Genomic DNA, 15,677 nt, shown 5'->3' with positions numbered 1-15,677 from the left:
AGCTTAAACAAAAGAGACTCTAAACTACAGTCAAGGTTTTCTACTTAGTGTAACACAATACAAACTGTTTTTATTTGTTCTTTGCACGACGTCTGATTTATGTATTTTGAGTTTCATTGTTGTTATTGTTGATGGTATTTGGGTTGTTGTTGTTATTTTTGATGTAGGTGCTGTTGTTATTGTTGTGGTTGTTGTTATTGTTGTTTTTGTTATTGCTATTACTACTGTCCTTGTTTCAATTGGAAATTATCATCGCTAATTAAGCATTATTCGTTCCTCCATTGACCCGTTAAGGTAAAGTTGTGGACAGGTAAGGATACAGTCATTATATATATATTCCTCCCATCAATCATTCATAACTCCAGGGAGAGTTTATGTTTTGTTTATAAATCGTTGCATCATTACCCACTTACCTCACGGATGGATGATATAGTGTAATGAGGAGTTACATGGAGAGTTACTGTAATAAGATACGTTTTGGTATATTATTGTGTTGTTTTTAGTTATGGTGTGAATAGTAATTATAATGCTTGTTAACCCTGGTAGTTGGAACACCTAAATAGCCCATGACCTTTGGTAAAATCCCCCGCCCCCGCCCCCCCCCCCAAAAAAAAACCTGACCCTACCCTACTTAATATTTGTCCTTTTCTTAACAAATCCTCATTGTTTTTTGTTTGTTTTTCCTGTGGTTCTCGTCATATCTCCTCCCCTTCCCTCCCTCCCTCCCCACCTGGCACTAAGACACAGGACTCGTACATTATTAGGTAATTTGTAAGGTAATCTATTTACTCTGACCCATCACCCACGTCACGCACACATGTATGTTTATATCTTCATTATTATATTTTTTTCTGTATGTATGTGTGTGTGTGTGTGTGTGTGTGTGTGTGTGTGTGTGTGTGATGTGTGTGTGTGTGTGTGTCTGTCTGTCTGTAATACTGATGACCTCGGCCTGTTTTCATTCTGCTGGGAGTCGTATTTTACCTCGACTTTATGAAGCCAAACATTAATTACTGACCTAGGATGAAAAGGCAATGTTGACTTTATTTACTGCTGGGTGGTGTGTGTGTGTGTGTGTGTGTGTGTGTGTGTGTGAAGGTAAGGTACATGACCAGAGTAGTGAAACGTGGGTGGTAAAGACCGTAGACTTTCTCAACAATATTCTTCGCCTATGCATAGAAGATTGGTGGTAGTGAGTGTGTGTGTGTGTGTGTGTGTGTGTGTGTGTGTGTGTGTGTGTGTGTGTGTGTGTGTGTTCAGGAAAGCCTCCTGACCCACATATCCTTTGTCAGTCGGCCATTGTCTTGTAGGAAGGGATGTGTTGCAGGATATCCCTCAATAGGACTTGTCCGTGTCCAGAGGGAATATATATGTTAAGATACAAAGCTACCTTTTAGTATGAGAGAGAGAGAGAGAGAGAGAGAGAGAGAGAGAGAGAGAGAGAGAGAGAGAGAGAGAGAGAGAGAGAGAGAGAGAGAGAGAGAGAGAGAGAGAGAGCTGTGGTGAAGTAGGTGATCCCGTGGATGCAATCTTCATCCTCCTTTTTCTTTCTTACTTCCTTCCCTTTTCCATCTCCCTTTATCCTTCTCTTTTCCTTCTCGTTTTTCTTCAGCCTGCCTTCACACACACACACACAAATAAACACCCCCCCTCCACCCCCCAAAAAAACACACAATAGCGTAACTCAGTTGAAATAGTGGATGAGCACCCAGATATATCGAGCTGGTGGAAGAGGCAATATCGGGCGTGAGGACGTGTGATGTGTGCGTTAGTGGAGGTGAATATTGCTTATCCATCCTTACAGTACGGGTCTTGTCGAGGGTTAACGCGTGTCGAAGGTGTCAGTAAACCTAACCGTAACCTAACCTAACCGTAACCTAACCGTAACCTAACCAAACCTTACTTTATGAGGGAGTTTATTCAATGTTTTCTTTTTTTGTACAGTTTGGTATGTTCAAAAGTGCTTGTTTTTTTTTTGTTTTTTTTTTGCAGTATATGAGGTTAATGATAAGAGTGTTTACATTTGGTTCAGAAAGTTTATTTATTAATGATGTAGTTTTTGGTTTGTTTATAGAAAGTATAAACCCCATTCTACTTGAGGAAAATGATGCTGTAAACTGGTTATAATTTGACGTGTATCGTAGAACCTTTGATTACAATGACTTAACACTGCTTTGAAGATGCTGTGATCGTTGGCATTGTTTTCAAAGAGTTAACACATCGTACTCAGGGGTTTAATTCATTGTACTCGTGAGGTTAAATCATCAGGTTTACCCATGGTACTCAAGCAGCTAAACCTACCCAGATTTAGTACATGGACCCTACTTTAAATTCCTCTTGAGGCTCTTAGAGTGCATAGAGAGTTAAGATAATACCACCCATAGCCGGATTGATCACTAAGATAACACCTGCTTTAGTATCTACGATTATTACAGTTCGGGTCAAGATTTACATTGTGGTATGCGGTGTCACTGACTAGGGGTATCAAGAAGAAGCATAGAGATGTATTGTATGGAAGGAAATTAAGCTTTTCTTGAATATAGTGGGAGTCAAGGTGTGTGTCTTTAAGCTTGATCATCAGCTTGAACGTATATTAGATATTCCTATGGGTATTTATGGATATTCTGAGACCATTTATCAGCAGAAAAAGTCCAGAGGTGATATAATGGAATCAGTAAGTCTTAGTAGCTCAGTGTGGTTGACTTCTGTAATGGTGTTGCTAAATCGTGATACTTGAGGATTGATGAGGTATTGGAAGTGGAAAAGAGACATTTAAATTAATTTCTCAAGAGATAAGAGATATTTCGAATAGATTTTTTTTTTTAGTGTACAAAGGCAAATTTTGAATACATTTTTCTACAGTGAGGAAAGAATATTATAATTTTTTTAGCTTCGCCACTTTTTTTATTGATTTTCTTTTTATTTGTTTATTTATTATTTTTTTTTTTATGGGGGGGGGAGGAGGAGGCAGCGTATACACCAACTTTATAAGCAATCATAGAAAGAATATAATAAACTCATAATGGACTTGGCGGGAGAGAGAGACAAAGAGAGGGAGGGAAAGGGAAAGAAGGGAGTGGAGATTACGTCTCTTTACGGTGTACTTAGAAGACTGTTTAAGGCTGCTCTCAGTTTTAATAGCGGAAATAATACCTTTAGGACCGAGGATGATGGTAATAGAGAGAAGTCTGAAATAAAAATGCGGGTACTACAACGCCTCCGGAACGTCATTGTGGTGGTTTGTCCGTTTTTTTATGGTTGGTTTAATAACCCCCTGGAAAGAAAAGCCTTGGGTATAGGGTGTGCGTTTTAGAGAGGCAGTGTGGTAGAGATTTCCAGCCAGTTATCGCAGTTGTTGGGTGGATAATGGAGGTTTATTTGCTGCCTTGAAGATGAAGAAGACTCAGTTGGAAAAACACATCTTGAAGGTGTTGAGGTCTTCGTCAGGATAAATGATTGATTAAAACCTCCTGTGTGTGAAATATATTAGACATTTGCTTTTAAGTTTGGAAGTTATAGAGAAATAGAGGAAATTTTACAACATTGCACTGTATAGGATGGAGGAATGAGAAGAGATTGAGAAGAACGAAGGATATCTAAACGAACAGAAAGGAACGTACTAATAGATATCATATACTTAGTGGATATCTCTGGGGCAGGACTATAAGGATATCACAAGCCTCTAGGATATCTCCATGGCTATAAGGAATGTATTAAACTATACCACAGACCTTAAGAATAAACAGATGAGTAAGACTTCTTTAGTGAATACGTCTCATGAGTAGTGGGCGAGTAACGAAGAAGAGGAGGAAGGGGAAGAAGGGGAAGGAGCAAGGGAGAGGAGGGGGGATGGAAACGTCTAACAAGGACCAGCACTCTGATATGAGGAATGATGGGTGGCCTCCGTCGATCGTGGGGATTCTCATTCAATTTTTCTAAAAGTTCGTGACGTGTTGGACTCTCTGAAATCCTTAAGAGAGCTTACTGAATGTGGTGGTGTATGTGTGAATGTGGTGGTGAGTTTGTGAATGTGGTGGTAATTTTGTGAATGTGGTGGTGGGTTTGTGAATGTGGTGGGGGGTTTGTGAATGTGGTGGTGGGTTTGTGGATGTGGTGGTGGGTTTGTGGATGTGGTGGTGAGTTTGTGAATGTGTGGGTGGGTTTGTGAATGACTTGATAAGATGTTGGCAATGTGAGTCAGAGAATTTTTTTGTAATTTTGATGATGATTCTCATTTTGACCGAGTCTGCCGCTGTCTGTGTGAGTTATATAACCTTAGCTTTACGAGTCTTTACAGTGGCTGTTGTAAGACCCACGTTAACAGATGACCAACTAAACTTCTCACTGGCCAGGTGTTGCCGTTATGAGGTCTTGAAACTGTACGAGATTCTGCCAAAGTTCTTAGATGTTTGTGACCTTTGGTATTGTAGTCTTGTGTACACGTAGACAGTGACTTGTGTGGTAGAGATGTGTTTTTTTTGTATGAGTATTTGTTCACAAGGAGAATAAAATGCATCATTCTGATTGGTGGTTTTTCATTCACTCCATATTCCGATCTTTATGAGTTGAGTTATTGACATTTTGTTTTAGATTGGCAAAGGTTAAAGGTTAATTGAAGGTATAAGAGGAAAATGCTTCATAACAGCCAGCCAGCCCGACAGTCCAGCCAGATAGCCAGCCAGCTTTGTGTCGTAGCTTCAAGCGAGTCAAGTAGATTCTCTCATATCTCCAATTAAAGGGCAGGTGAACTTTCAGTCGCTTGAGAATTAGATCGTTGACGACACATCCCTCCGTTATTATGACCACGAGTATAGTAATGGTCAATTTCTATTCTTGTCTGTATCTGTATTTGCCTGTCTGTCTACATAGAAACATAAGAACATAAGAATGGAGGAAACTGCAGCGGGCCTATTGACCCATACTGGGCAGTCCCATTTACACCCAACCCCTATTGCTCATATAAGCATCCAACCTATGTTTGAAGCTATCCAGCGTATTCGAGTTAATGATGAAATTTGGTAACTTGTTCCATTCATCCACTACTCTGTTTCCAAACCAATGTTAACCTATTTCACGCCTAAATCTAAATTTGTCTAATTTAAAACCATTGTTACGAGTTTGCTCCTGGTTGGATAGTTTGAGTACCTTTGTAATGTCCCCTTTGTTTAGCCCTGACTTCCATTTATACACCTCTATCATGTCGCCCCTCGCTCTACGTCTCTCGAGGGAGTGCAAATTAAGATGCCTTAACCTGTCTCTATACTCAAGGTTCCTAATGCCCGGGATTAGTCTTGTCATTCCCCTCTGGATTCTTTCTAAGGATTCTATATCCATTCTGTAATACGGTGACCAGAACTGAACTGCGTAACCCAGGTGAGGTCTCACAAGCGCAAGATATAATCTTAAGATGACCTCACTAGTCTTGTAACAAACACTCCTTTGTATGAACCCAAGTACTTTATTAGCCTTATGACGAGCAAAAACACATTGTTTACTTGGCTTAAGGTTCCTACTTATCATTACTCCTAAATCTCTCTCGCAGTCGGATTTCACAATGGCATCGTTGTTCATCTGGTAACTGGTTTCCCTGTTTACATCTCCTATACTGAGTACTTTACATTTGTCCACATTCAATTTCATCTGCCATTTTTCAGACCATTCGAAAGTTTTTTTTAGATCTTCATGTAGTTTTGCGGAGTCCTCGTCAGATTTAATTACACGTCCTATTTTAGTGTCGTCAGCAAATTTACTTATGTTGCTGTCTATGCCGATATCTATGTCGTTTATGTATATAATAAATAATAATGGTCCAAGTACTGAGCCTTGGGGAACTCTACTAGTGACGTTGCTCCAATGGGATTTAGTGCCGTTAATGCTCACTCGCTGTTTCCTGTCCTGTAACCACGGCCTAATCCATTTTAGAATATTACCTTTAATGCCATGTGCGTCTACCTTTCTTATTAGTCTTTCGTGGGGGACTCTGTCGAAGGCTTTGCTAAAGTTGAGATATACCACATCATAATTGTGCCCCTCGTCCACCGATTCGAAAACTGATGAAAAGAATGTTAATAGATTAGTTAGACATGAACGCCCGCTTGTGAAGCCATGCTGGGAATAATTGATCAATTTGTGCTTCTCCAGGTGGTTTCGAATAGAGTTTGAAATGATTGCTTCCAGTAATTTGCCTACTATTGATGTTAGATTGATCGGGCGGTAGTTAGAGGATAGTGATCTATCCCCCTTCTAGAAAATCGGGATTACATTCAATATCCACCAAGATTCTGGTACTATACCTGTTTTTAAGGACATGTTAAACAACTTTGCTAAGGGCATACTAAGCGCTTCCTTACAATCCTTTAATACTCTGGCAAATATCTCATCGGGACCAGGTGACTTATTAGGCTTTAGCTTGTCTATTTGCTTACTAACATCGTTACTAGTCACTACTATCTCGCTTAATTTGTTTTCTTCACTATCTCTGAATAGAGCCGGTGCCTCGGGTATCATGTTTAAATTTTCGGTGGTGAAAACTGTTGAAAAATATTTATTCAGATTATTGCTCATTTCTCCGTCGTTATCAGTTAGTTCGCCGGTGTCTGACTGTATTGGCCCAATCTTTTCTCGTGTTTTAGTTTGATAAATTTGATAGAATCCCTTGGGGTTTGTCTTCGCCTCCCTTGCTATCCTCAGCTCATTATTCCGCTTTGCTTTCCTTATCTCGGTCTTAACTCTACTCACCAATACCTTATAATAATCCTAGTTGTAAATTTCGCCACGATTTATCCTTCTACCTATAGCCTTCCTTTGACCAACAATGTTCTTTAAATAATTATTTATTAATTTAGGGTCATTGTTGTTTGATCTGAGTTTTTTGTATGGTATGTTCTGCCTTTCTGCATTAAGTAACTCATTATTTAAATTGTCGTGGAACTCGGCAACCTCAGATCTCATTATGAGGTCAGTTTCAACCGTCAGGTCCATGTAGTTCACCCCAAAGCGTGATGCCCCTTCTCTCAACTGCCTCTTCAAACTATCAAAGTTTGCCCTTCTAAAATCTGGGACTTTTGTGGAATTTTCCTTACGGCTGCCCTGAAAATCTAACTGGACTCTAATTTCTTTGTGATCGCTGTTTGCAAGTACGTTCCCTACCTTGACATTACTAATGAGGTTTTCTCTGTTCGACAGAACTAAATCGAGTATATTATTACCCCGGGTGGATTCGGTTATATGTTGACTTAGGAAACAGTCCAGGATCGTTTCAAGAAAATCCTCTGATTCTGAGTTACCCGTAATGTCAATCTAATCTATTTGGCCAAGGTTAAAGTCGCCTACTATACAGACTTTGTTGTGTATGGAAGCCCTGCGCATTTTACCCCAGATAAGTCACTCATTAACTCTATCAAGATTGGGAGGTCTATATATTACTCCTATGATTAATTTATCCCTACCGTCGATTAATTATATCCAAATTGTTTCTGTATTCCACTCAGTTTTTATTTCCTTATTTATTTCACACTTCAGATTATCCCTGACATAAATTGCTACTCCGCCTCCTTTCCTAATCTGCCTATCGGTATGGAATAATTTGTAACCTGCAATTTGGTATTCGACAGGTAACTCACGGGAGTCTAGGTTGATACATGTTTCAGTGAATGCTATTATATCGATTTTTTCGGTACATACCAAGGCCCGAATATCATCCATTTTGTTTCTCATACTTCTACTGTTCGCGTAGTAGACATTTAAGTTAGTAGTGTTCTGAGTCCTCCCGCTGCCGCATTTAGGTTTTAACTCGCTGTCTACTTTAGTTTTGTCATCATTCCTAACACTATTTCCCTGTAACCTTTCACTTTGTTTTCCCGCTCCCACTGCAGTCTCCTCCACCCCCGTGCTCACATGTTCCCCTAGCAGTTTAAAGACTTCGACATCTTTTGGACTGCCCTTTCGAGAGTCCCAGCCAGGGTTGCTACTCCATCCCTAGACAGATGCACCCCATCCCTAGCATAAGGGTCCCTTCTGCCGTAGAAGTTGTCCCAGTTGTCAATGAATGGTACTGATATTGACTTGCAATATCTGTGAAGACGGCCGTTGACACCAACTGCCCTTGACAACCATTCATTTCCAACTCTCCTTCTAGGCAGGACAACACATATGATAGGGATCTCTCCCTTAGACCTAACACGTTCTATAGCTGTCTTGAACTTATCAAGAAGCTCCTCACTCCTACACCGGCCAATATCATTGCCTCCTGCACTAAGACAGATAATGGGTTTGTTCCCATTACCAGACAAGATATTGTCTATCCTGTCAACTATATCCCCCACCCCAGCTCCTGGCAAACACACCCTCATCCTATTTTTATCTTTACAGCAAAAAGCTCTGTCCATGTACTGTACCTGTGAGTCGCCAACAATCAAGATTTTCTTACCTTCCTTGTCAGCTTTGTCCCTGACTATACTAACGTCCAATTCATCTATCAAGGGACTGAAAGAGTTGGTACACTTAGCTGCTGTTGTCGTTGTTGTCGTATCCTTGGTGTGATTTTTCACTACTAGTTTGGTTGTCCCTCTCCTCACAACCTTCTATTCGCCTGAGTTTTCGTCATTCACCGGCTTTCCTTGCCTCGTTTCTTCCTTCATCCTTGCTATCTCTTCTTTTAATTTCAAGATATCTTCCTTGGCCGTCTCCAACTCGTCCCTCAGAAGGGCACAGCCCTGTTCACAAGTAGCACTTGTCATTACTGACAATTTATCCCCGGGAGCTAAGACGCTGTGACCTTTCCTCTAGCGAGGTCAGAAGACAACTGATATGTCTGTCCATACCAATATGTCTGTCAGTCTATTTGGTTAGCAAGACGCAGGGGATCACGAACAAGACAAACACACACACACACACACACACACACACACACACACACACACACACACACACACACACACACACACACACACCCACACACACACACACACACACACCCACACACACACACACACACACACACACACACACACACACACACACACACACACACACACACACACACACACACATACATACATTGACGGTAGCCGACCTTGTCTTTCACCTCAAAGAAAAAAAATAAGAATCTATGGATCGCAGGAGATAAGATTACGTCATCCTCTTAACGACCTCCAGATTATATGAGAGAGAGAGAAAAGAAAGAGGGAATACTTGTCTCCTCTATTTGTATATGTCTCTCTATCTGTATTATTTGTTCGCTTCTCCCTGTCTCTCAAGAAAATGTAATATCAATATCCCATAGACATGAAAGGGGACAGACTTTGATGTAACTCAGCCAAGCTCTCCTTTTGATGTAAAGGACGGAAGGTTAGTGTCAGTGGGCAAAGTAAATAGGAATCCCATGTTGATCAGAGTGAGTGGTGAGAGATGTGTTTGTGTGTGTGTGTGTGTGTGGTAGTAGTAGTAGTAGTAGTAGTAATAGGATAGCTACTTATGTATTAGGATAGTTAATATTAAGGTAATAAAATGGCGGCGAAGGTATGGCTATTGGGGGAGGCTGTAGGCCATTTAAAAAAAAATAATAGTAGTAGTAGATGTATCCCGCTTTGGTACTCCCCTACTCATAGTCTTAAAAACAAAAATTACTTGGTTTACTGTGTACCTTTAATGACTGCCCTTGGTGGTTCCTGCGGTTAAAGAGTTTTATTGCGTTGACTTGTGTGTTTTGATTCGATTGATTTATACTGTGTAGTTATGATTGTGGCTCCTTCGCCATTAGTATTGTTTTGATGGGCCGTCTTTGATATTGTGTATGGTCCTGATTATTATTATTATTATTATTATTATTATTATTATTATCATCATCATCTTCACCTCTTATCTTACCGTAACATGTATCAGGTCACTATAACGTGCACTAGATAATACCTTTAGCTCACCTCTTCACCGTGATGTTATCCTGCCCGACTGATCCTTAACACCGTGTCCTCTCGCTCTCCTTACAGTTCCTCCAGGACCTCCCATCATCCTTAATAAGATCGGAGGGCAATTGGGCCACGCCGTAGGACCCCTGGAGGAAGGTTCCCACACCCAGCTTACCTGCAGGTCGGTGGGCGGCTACCCTACCCCCACACTCACCTGGTGGAAGAACGGAGAGAGGCTGGACCAGGTAAGACTTGAGGTGAGGTGTAGACGGTGTGAGTTGAGAGAGAGAGAGAGAGAGAGAGAGAGAGAGAGATACGAGCAACCATACTCCATAATACACTCTGAATATCCTCCTCCTCCTTTTCCTCTTCCTGCTTCTCCTCCTCCTCCTCCTCCTCCTCCTCCTTCTCTCTCTAATTCTCCTCTCGTTCTTATAAACAAGCGCCCATTCCCTTCGACGCATTATTCAGATGAGATTAAACATAATATGGTCTCTCAGTTTTTATAGATTCTAAATTTAACTCCAGGAATAATATCATTTCTCACGGCTGAGTCTCTGATGTTTTCCTTCTTGCGAAAAAAAAATCGATATATTTTTTTTTTTTAGATTTTTTATCTCGTACTAAATCTTGGTTTTTGGATGATGTAGGAAGTTAATGTGGAATTATGTCACTAGAGATATTCTACGTTATGTGTACAGTACTGCTATTCGTGTGCTTAGGGTGTGTGTACAAAAAAAAGTATTAATTACTCTTTGTAAATCATGGCTCGTAAATCACTGTTATTATGATAAGGATCGTTAATCACTGCTTGTTTGTAAGTCTTGGTATGTAAATGAGTGTTTGTTTGTAAGTCTTGGTATGTAAATCAGAGTTTATTTATAAATCGTGGATTGTAAATCAAATTAGTACGTCATGGTTCGTAAATCACTGTATCGTTCATGTACAGACAGTAAATAAAAAAATAACATTACTAGCAAGTTTGTAAATCACACATTTTATCACTCATAATAAACGTAAATAATTTTGTCTGTAAACACTGGTAGACGTAATACCCTCTTGTAAAACTACTCTTAATCTGACAGAACTTACACAGGGGAAAGCAGGAGTATTCTTACATGTTAAATAAAGCAAAATAAAATTGAGTTTATAAAGGACTCAAATATTCAGAGTAAACATACCAGTGTAATAGAGATTTTTTAAAGAATTACAATATAGTTAGGGATTGAGAATATAATACTTAACTAACTAGATTCTCTGACTTATTCTGATGCTGTCCGTAGCCTGAAGGTAATAATAATAAAAATAATAATAATAATAATGATAATAATAATACTCTACATACTGAGAAATATACACTCATCATTTCTATGTGTATACCAGTATTGCATAAACCTATTCTTTAACAATAAACAAAAGCTGATTTTCGATGTTTTTTTGTTAATCACTGCAACCCCTTTTTTTTCACATGCTGGTGGTAATGCTGGTAAGGCTGTGTTGAAGTAAGGGAAAATTCATTATAGAGTGAAAGCCTTTAATATGTCCATTGGTGTAGGGGGGGGGGGGGTTCTATATGTCCTTCTAGTTCTCAGTCCATAGAGCCTTGAGTGCATCCAGGCATTAAAAGTAACGAATCAAAGTAACGAAGTAAAAGTAGCGATGATTGTCTGAAATGTTACTCAAGTAAAAGTTCCAGGAAGAAAAGATACTTATTAAAAAAAATAGTCATTGGAACTCGGGACCTTGAAGTTCTATATGTATGAAAGGAATAAAGATTTAACATTATAATTTACAAAAAGATATCAGAAATACATTGACCTTTAAATGTTGCCCAATACATGGCTGATACGATCTGTGATTGGTTAAAATGTCGTGTAACTTCATCTGTTGGTTTTCAATTATTTTCTAATGTTTTTTCGTTTTTCTTCACATATTTTGAAATGTTAATTATTGGTATTTCGCATTTTATCTTTTATTTTATATTTTATTTTTATTTTATTTTTTTTTAGATATTACTGATTATTGAGACCTTTGAGGCCAGGTGTATTGAAGTGAATTTTAAATTGAGGTGAGGTGAGGTAAAGTGAGCGTGTCTGAGATGAGGTGAGGTGAGTTAAAGTTAGCTTATTTGAGGTGACGTGAGGTGAGGTGAAAGTATCTGAGGTGAGATGAGGTTAGATTAGAGTGTCTGAGGTGAGGTGAGGTGAGGTGAGTTAAAGTTAGCTTATTTGAGGTGACGTGAGGTGAAAGTATCTGAGGTGAGATGAGGTTAGATTAGAGTGTCTGAGGTGAGGTGAAATGAGGTAAGATGAGGTGAGGTGAGGCTGGGGACCTTCAGGCAGAAACGTGTCTCAGCGTCGACTTGCCGGATGAGCTTCTAAATCCTCATGCAATATGATAATGAATCATCTATCACCACTACCACCATTCCAACTACCACCATCACTACCACCATTCCTACCACCACCACCACCACCACTACTACCATCCCTACCACTACCACCATCCAAACCACCACTACCAACACCATCCATACCCCTACAACCACCACCATCCCTACCACTACCACCACCACCATCCATACCACTACAACCACCACCATCCCTACCACCACCACTACCACCACCGCTTTCATTCACTGTAGAGGATAAGTTGTAAACGTTATTATTGGCTGTTGATTAATAACACTAAGATTGTTCTGGTTGTCTGAGGTTTACAGCAGCCAACATCAACGACAGAAATGGCCCCAATAAACATAATGGCTCCAGCGTCAGCAAAACAGCCTAAAAAAGTCGGGAAGATCAGCACCCTTTCTGTCAGTAACACCATCACTGTCAGCAGCATCATCATCACTGTCAGCATCATCATCATCATCGCTGTCAGTAGCGCCATCGTCACTATCAGCAGCATCATTATCACTGTCAGCATCATCATCATCATCGCTGTCAGTAGCGCCATCGTCACTATCAGCAGCATCATTATCACTGTCAGCAACACCATTATCACTGTCAGCAGCACCATAACCATAAATGTCATCACCTTGACTACCAACACTGTCAGCAGCAGATACAGCAAGAACTAAGGCTATCAGTTACTGAAGGAATAGTGAGCTAGGGTAAAACAGCAACGACACAGCAGCAATAACAGCAGTGAAAATAGGGCAGCAGATAGGTCCGAGAGAGAGAGAGAATACATTAGGAGTGTGTGAATCGTCTTCCTCCTCACACACACACACGGGAGGAGCAATGTTGATCTTCACGCCCTCGAGGGTTTATGACTACATTACCTCACAAAATCTAGTTGCACGGTGAGCGAATTTCTTGCGAAAAATTATTTACCAATTTTTTTTTTTTGGGGGGAGGGTAGGTGAAGTGTGTGTGTGTGTGTACTCAAGCCTGCGTGAGGGTACGCCTCCCATGAGTGATAGTCTTACTCGTTTTCCCGTGAGTGTTTACTTCTCACTCGACAACAGTACTGTATGTCAACTAGCATTCACTTCCTCCTCCCCCCGAAAAAAAAATTACGTGATTTGGCTCCTTCTGAATTTATATACAAAAGGTGTCCACTTACAGACAGGCAGAAGGGAGGACTAGACTGCTCTATTCTCTCTCACAGGAACACAGAGGACCTTCCTGACGCAGAAGTAATTACGCTGGTCCTCTTTGATGTAACATTCACCAGACGCTCCTCTTTGATAGTAACATTCACCAGACTTGAATATAAATTCTAATCGTTTCGTCCCCCCCCCCAGTATGTTGTTGCTCTATGAACGTGTAAAAATGGTATTGAAATTGGTACATCAGTTATTGACGTATTTTGGTGACGAAATATATAATATACATACGTTACATACATACATACATACATACATACATACATACATACATACATACATACATACATACATACATACATACATACATACATACGTAAATTACATAAATGAATTTACTGTCTACATATACTAAGTGTATAGGATACTTGTTCATTCGTGTGTGTGTGTGTGAGGGTTAACAAATAGACAATTTATTTAATTTAGTTCAATCATTAATTTTATCGAACAGTTGTAATAAGGCGTATACTGTTTACAGCACTTCACACACACACACACACACACACACACACACACACACACACACACACACACACACACACACACACACACACACACACACACACACACACACACACACACACACACACACACACACACACACACATTGTTTTTTTTACCTAAGGACAATATCAAGGATTCGAGCATGGAGATTGGTCTGTATCTCTATGTCTCTCTCTCTCTTGCTTTCTCTCTCTCTCTCTGTCTCACTCTCTTAGGCTGTACGTGTTGATCTTCTGCAGGTGAGCAGCATCCGGGGAACGGGCGTGGAGGCGAGAGTGATGTTTGAGGCGGCGAGAGATGTTCAGGGCGCCACCCTTACCTGCCAGGCTCTCAACAATAACATCACTGAGCCTTCCTCCACCTCCCTCACCGTCAACGTCCTGCGTGAGTATCCTATAGGAGTAGGAGGAGGGGATGGAGGACAGGAGGGGGAGGGAGGAAGGAGCGATGGAAAGAAGGGGTGGACTGAGGTAAGGAAGGAGGTAAGGAGGCAAGGAAGAAGGAGAGGTACTGAGGTAAAGAAGTAGAGAGGGAGGGACTTCACTACACACCCTGAGTGCCGCGTGTAGTGCCACCATCCCCGGTCGTTGGCACTGTTCCCGGGGAAAGTTGAACAGTTCCATGACCATAAAACACAAGTATTATCAAACAAAGGAAAATAATACCCCAGAAAATATTGTTTAACTTCTCAGATGACATAAAAAAATTAAATAATACGACTGTGAAAAAAAAGTCAATAATGAATAAAAAAAAGTAATTGATAAAAAAAAAGATTGAAGCAATTTTGAATAAGTATTAAAATATTTACTTGATGTTGTCAGGTAAACATCAATGATAAACACGACATAAATTGTTATCAAATTCAAGTGATTGTGTCTCGTCTTATTTTAATATGAAAAAAAAAAATACTGACCTCTTTCGGGTCTCTCTCGTATATCCTGGAATAAAAAAAAATCTCATGTTATTTTTTCCCCGGATGGTCTTGTTTAATCTTTACCTTGGTAGTAAAATTTACGATCGGTCGAGTGATTGGAAAAGAGTATTTTTTACGTCCAGCCTAATTGTAAGAGTAAATAATGATTATGGAATGGATGAGTAAAGGAAAGAATGAAGGAGAAGAAGAGGAGGGGGTTGAAGAGGGAGATGATTGAGAGGAGAATGAAGAAAAATGAAGGAAGAATTGGAAAAAAATATATTTGAAGGAAGAGGAGTAGGATGCGAATATAATGAGGAGGAAAGAGATGGATAAGGGAGTGAAGAAGACGGAGAAGATGGAAGAGGGATAAGGAGAAAGAAGAGGGCGGGGTGGAGATGAAGAAAAATTGGAGGAGAAAGAGAAAAATAAGAAGAAGGAACAGAAAGAGGGAGAAAGAGAGCAAGAGAAGAAAAGGTGAAAGAAAGAAGAAAACGGAGGAGGAAGAGGAAGGCGTGGGGGAGCAAGACCAAAGAAGGAGAAGGAAGAGGAAGAAGAGGAGAAGGAGGAAGAAGAGGAGGAGGAGAGTCATTGAGCGAATTGAAGAGAAGCAGTAAAGAGGAAGATTACGAAACTGAGGAGATCAGTAAGAGTTAAGAGGCGATAAAGAGGGCGCAGGAGGCTGCTAATGGATAGAGCGAGATAGAAGGACTTAAGAGACGACGAAGAGGAAGACCTAAAG

The 15,677-nt window shown here is 40.2% G+C and overlaps 1 protein-coding gene across 2 annotated transcripts in view; it reads left to right on the top strand.

Annotated features, from left to right (window-relative positions):
• Positions 1-15,677, top strand: part of LOC121853896 (nephrin-like) — a 68,406-nt gene that overhangs the window by 10,205 nt on the left and 42,524 nt on the right. The window contains exons 2-3 of one of the 2 annotated variants that reach the window (XM_042348279.1): positions 9,987-10,150; positions 14,262-14,406. In XM_042348279.1, coding sequence (XP_042204213.1) covers positions 9,987-10,150; positions 14,262-14,406 — 309 coding nt within the window. Of the gene's footprint in view, positions 1-9,986; positions 10,151-14,237; positions 14,407-15,677 lie in introns of both variants that reach the window. The other variant, XM_042348278.1, reaches the window with a different exon arrangement.

Source organism: Homarus americanus, unplaced genomic scaffold (genome assembly GCF_018991925.1).
Source record: "Homarus americanus isolate GMGI-L3 unplaced genomic scaffold, GMGI_Hamer_2.0 scaffold18703, whole genome shotgun sequence".
Taxonomy (NCBI): Eukaryota; Metazoa; Arthropoda; class Malacostraca; order Decapoda; family Nephropidae; genus Homarus; species Homarus americanus.
The sequence above is the reverse complement of the archived record's forward strand: the minus strand, read 5'-3'. Positions and strand labels throughout refer to the sequence as shown.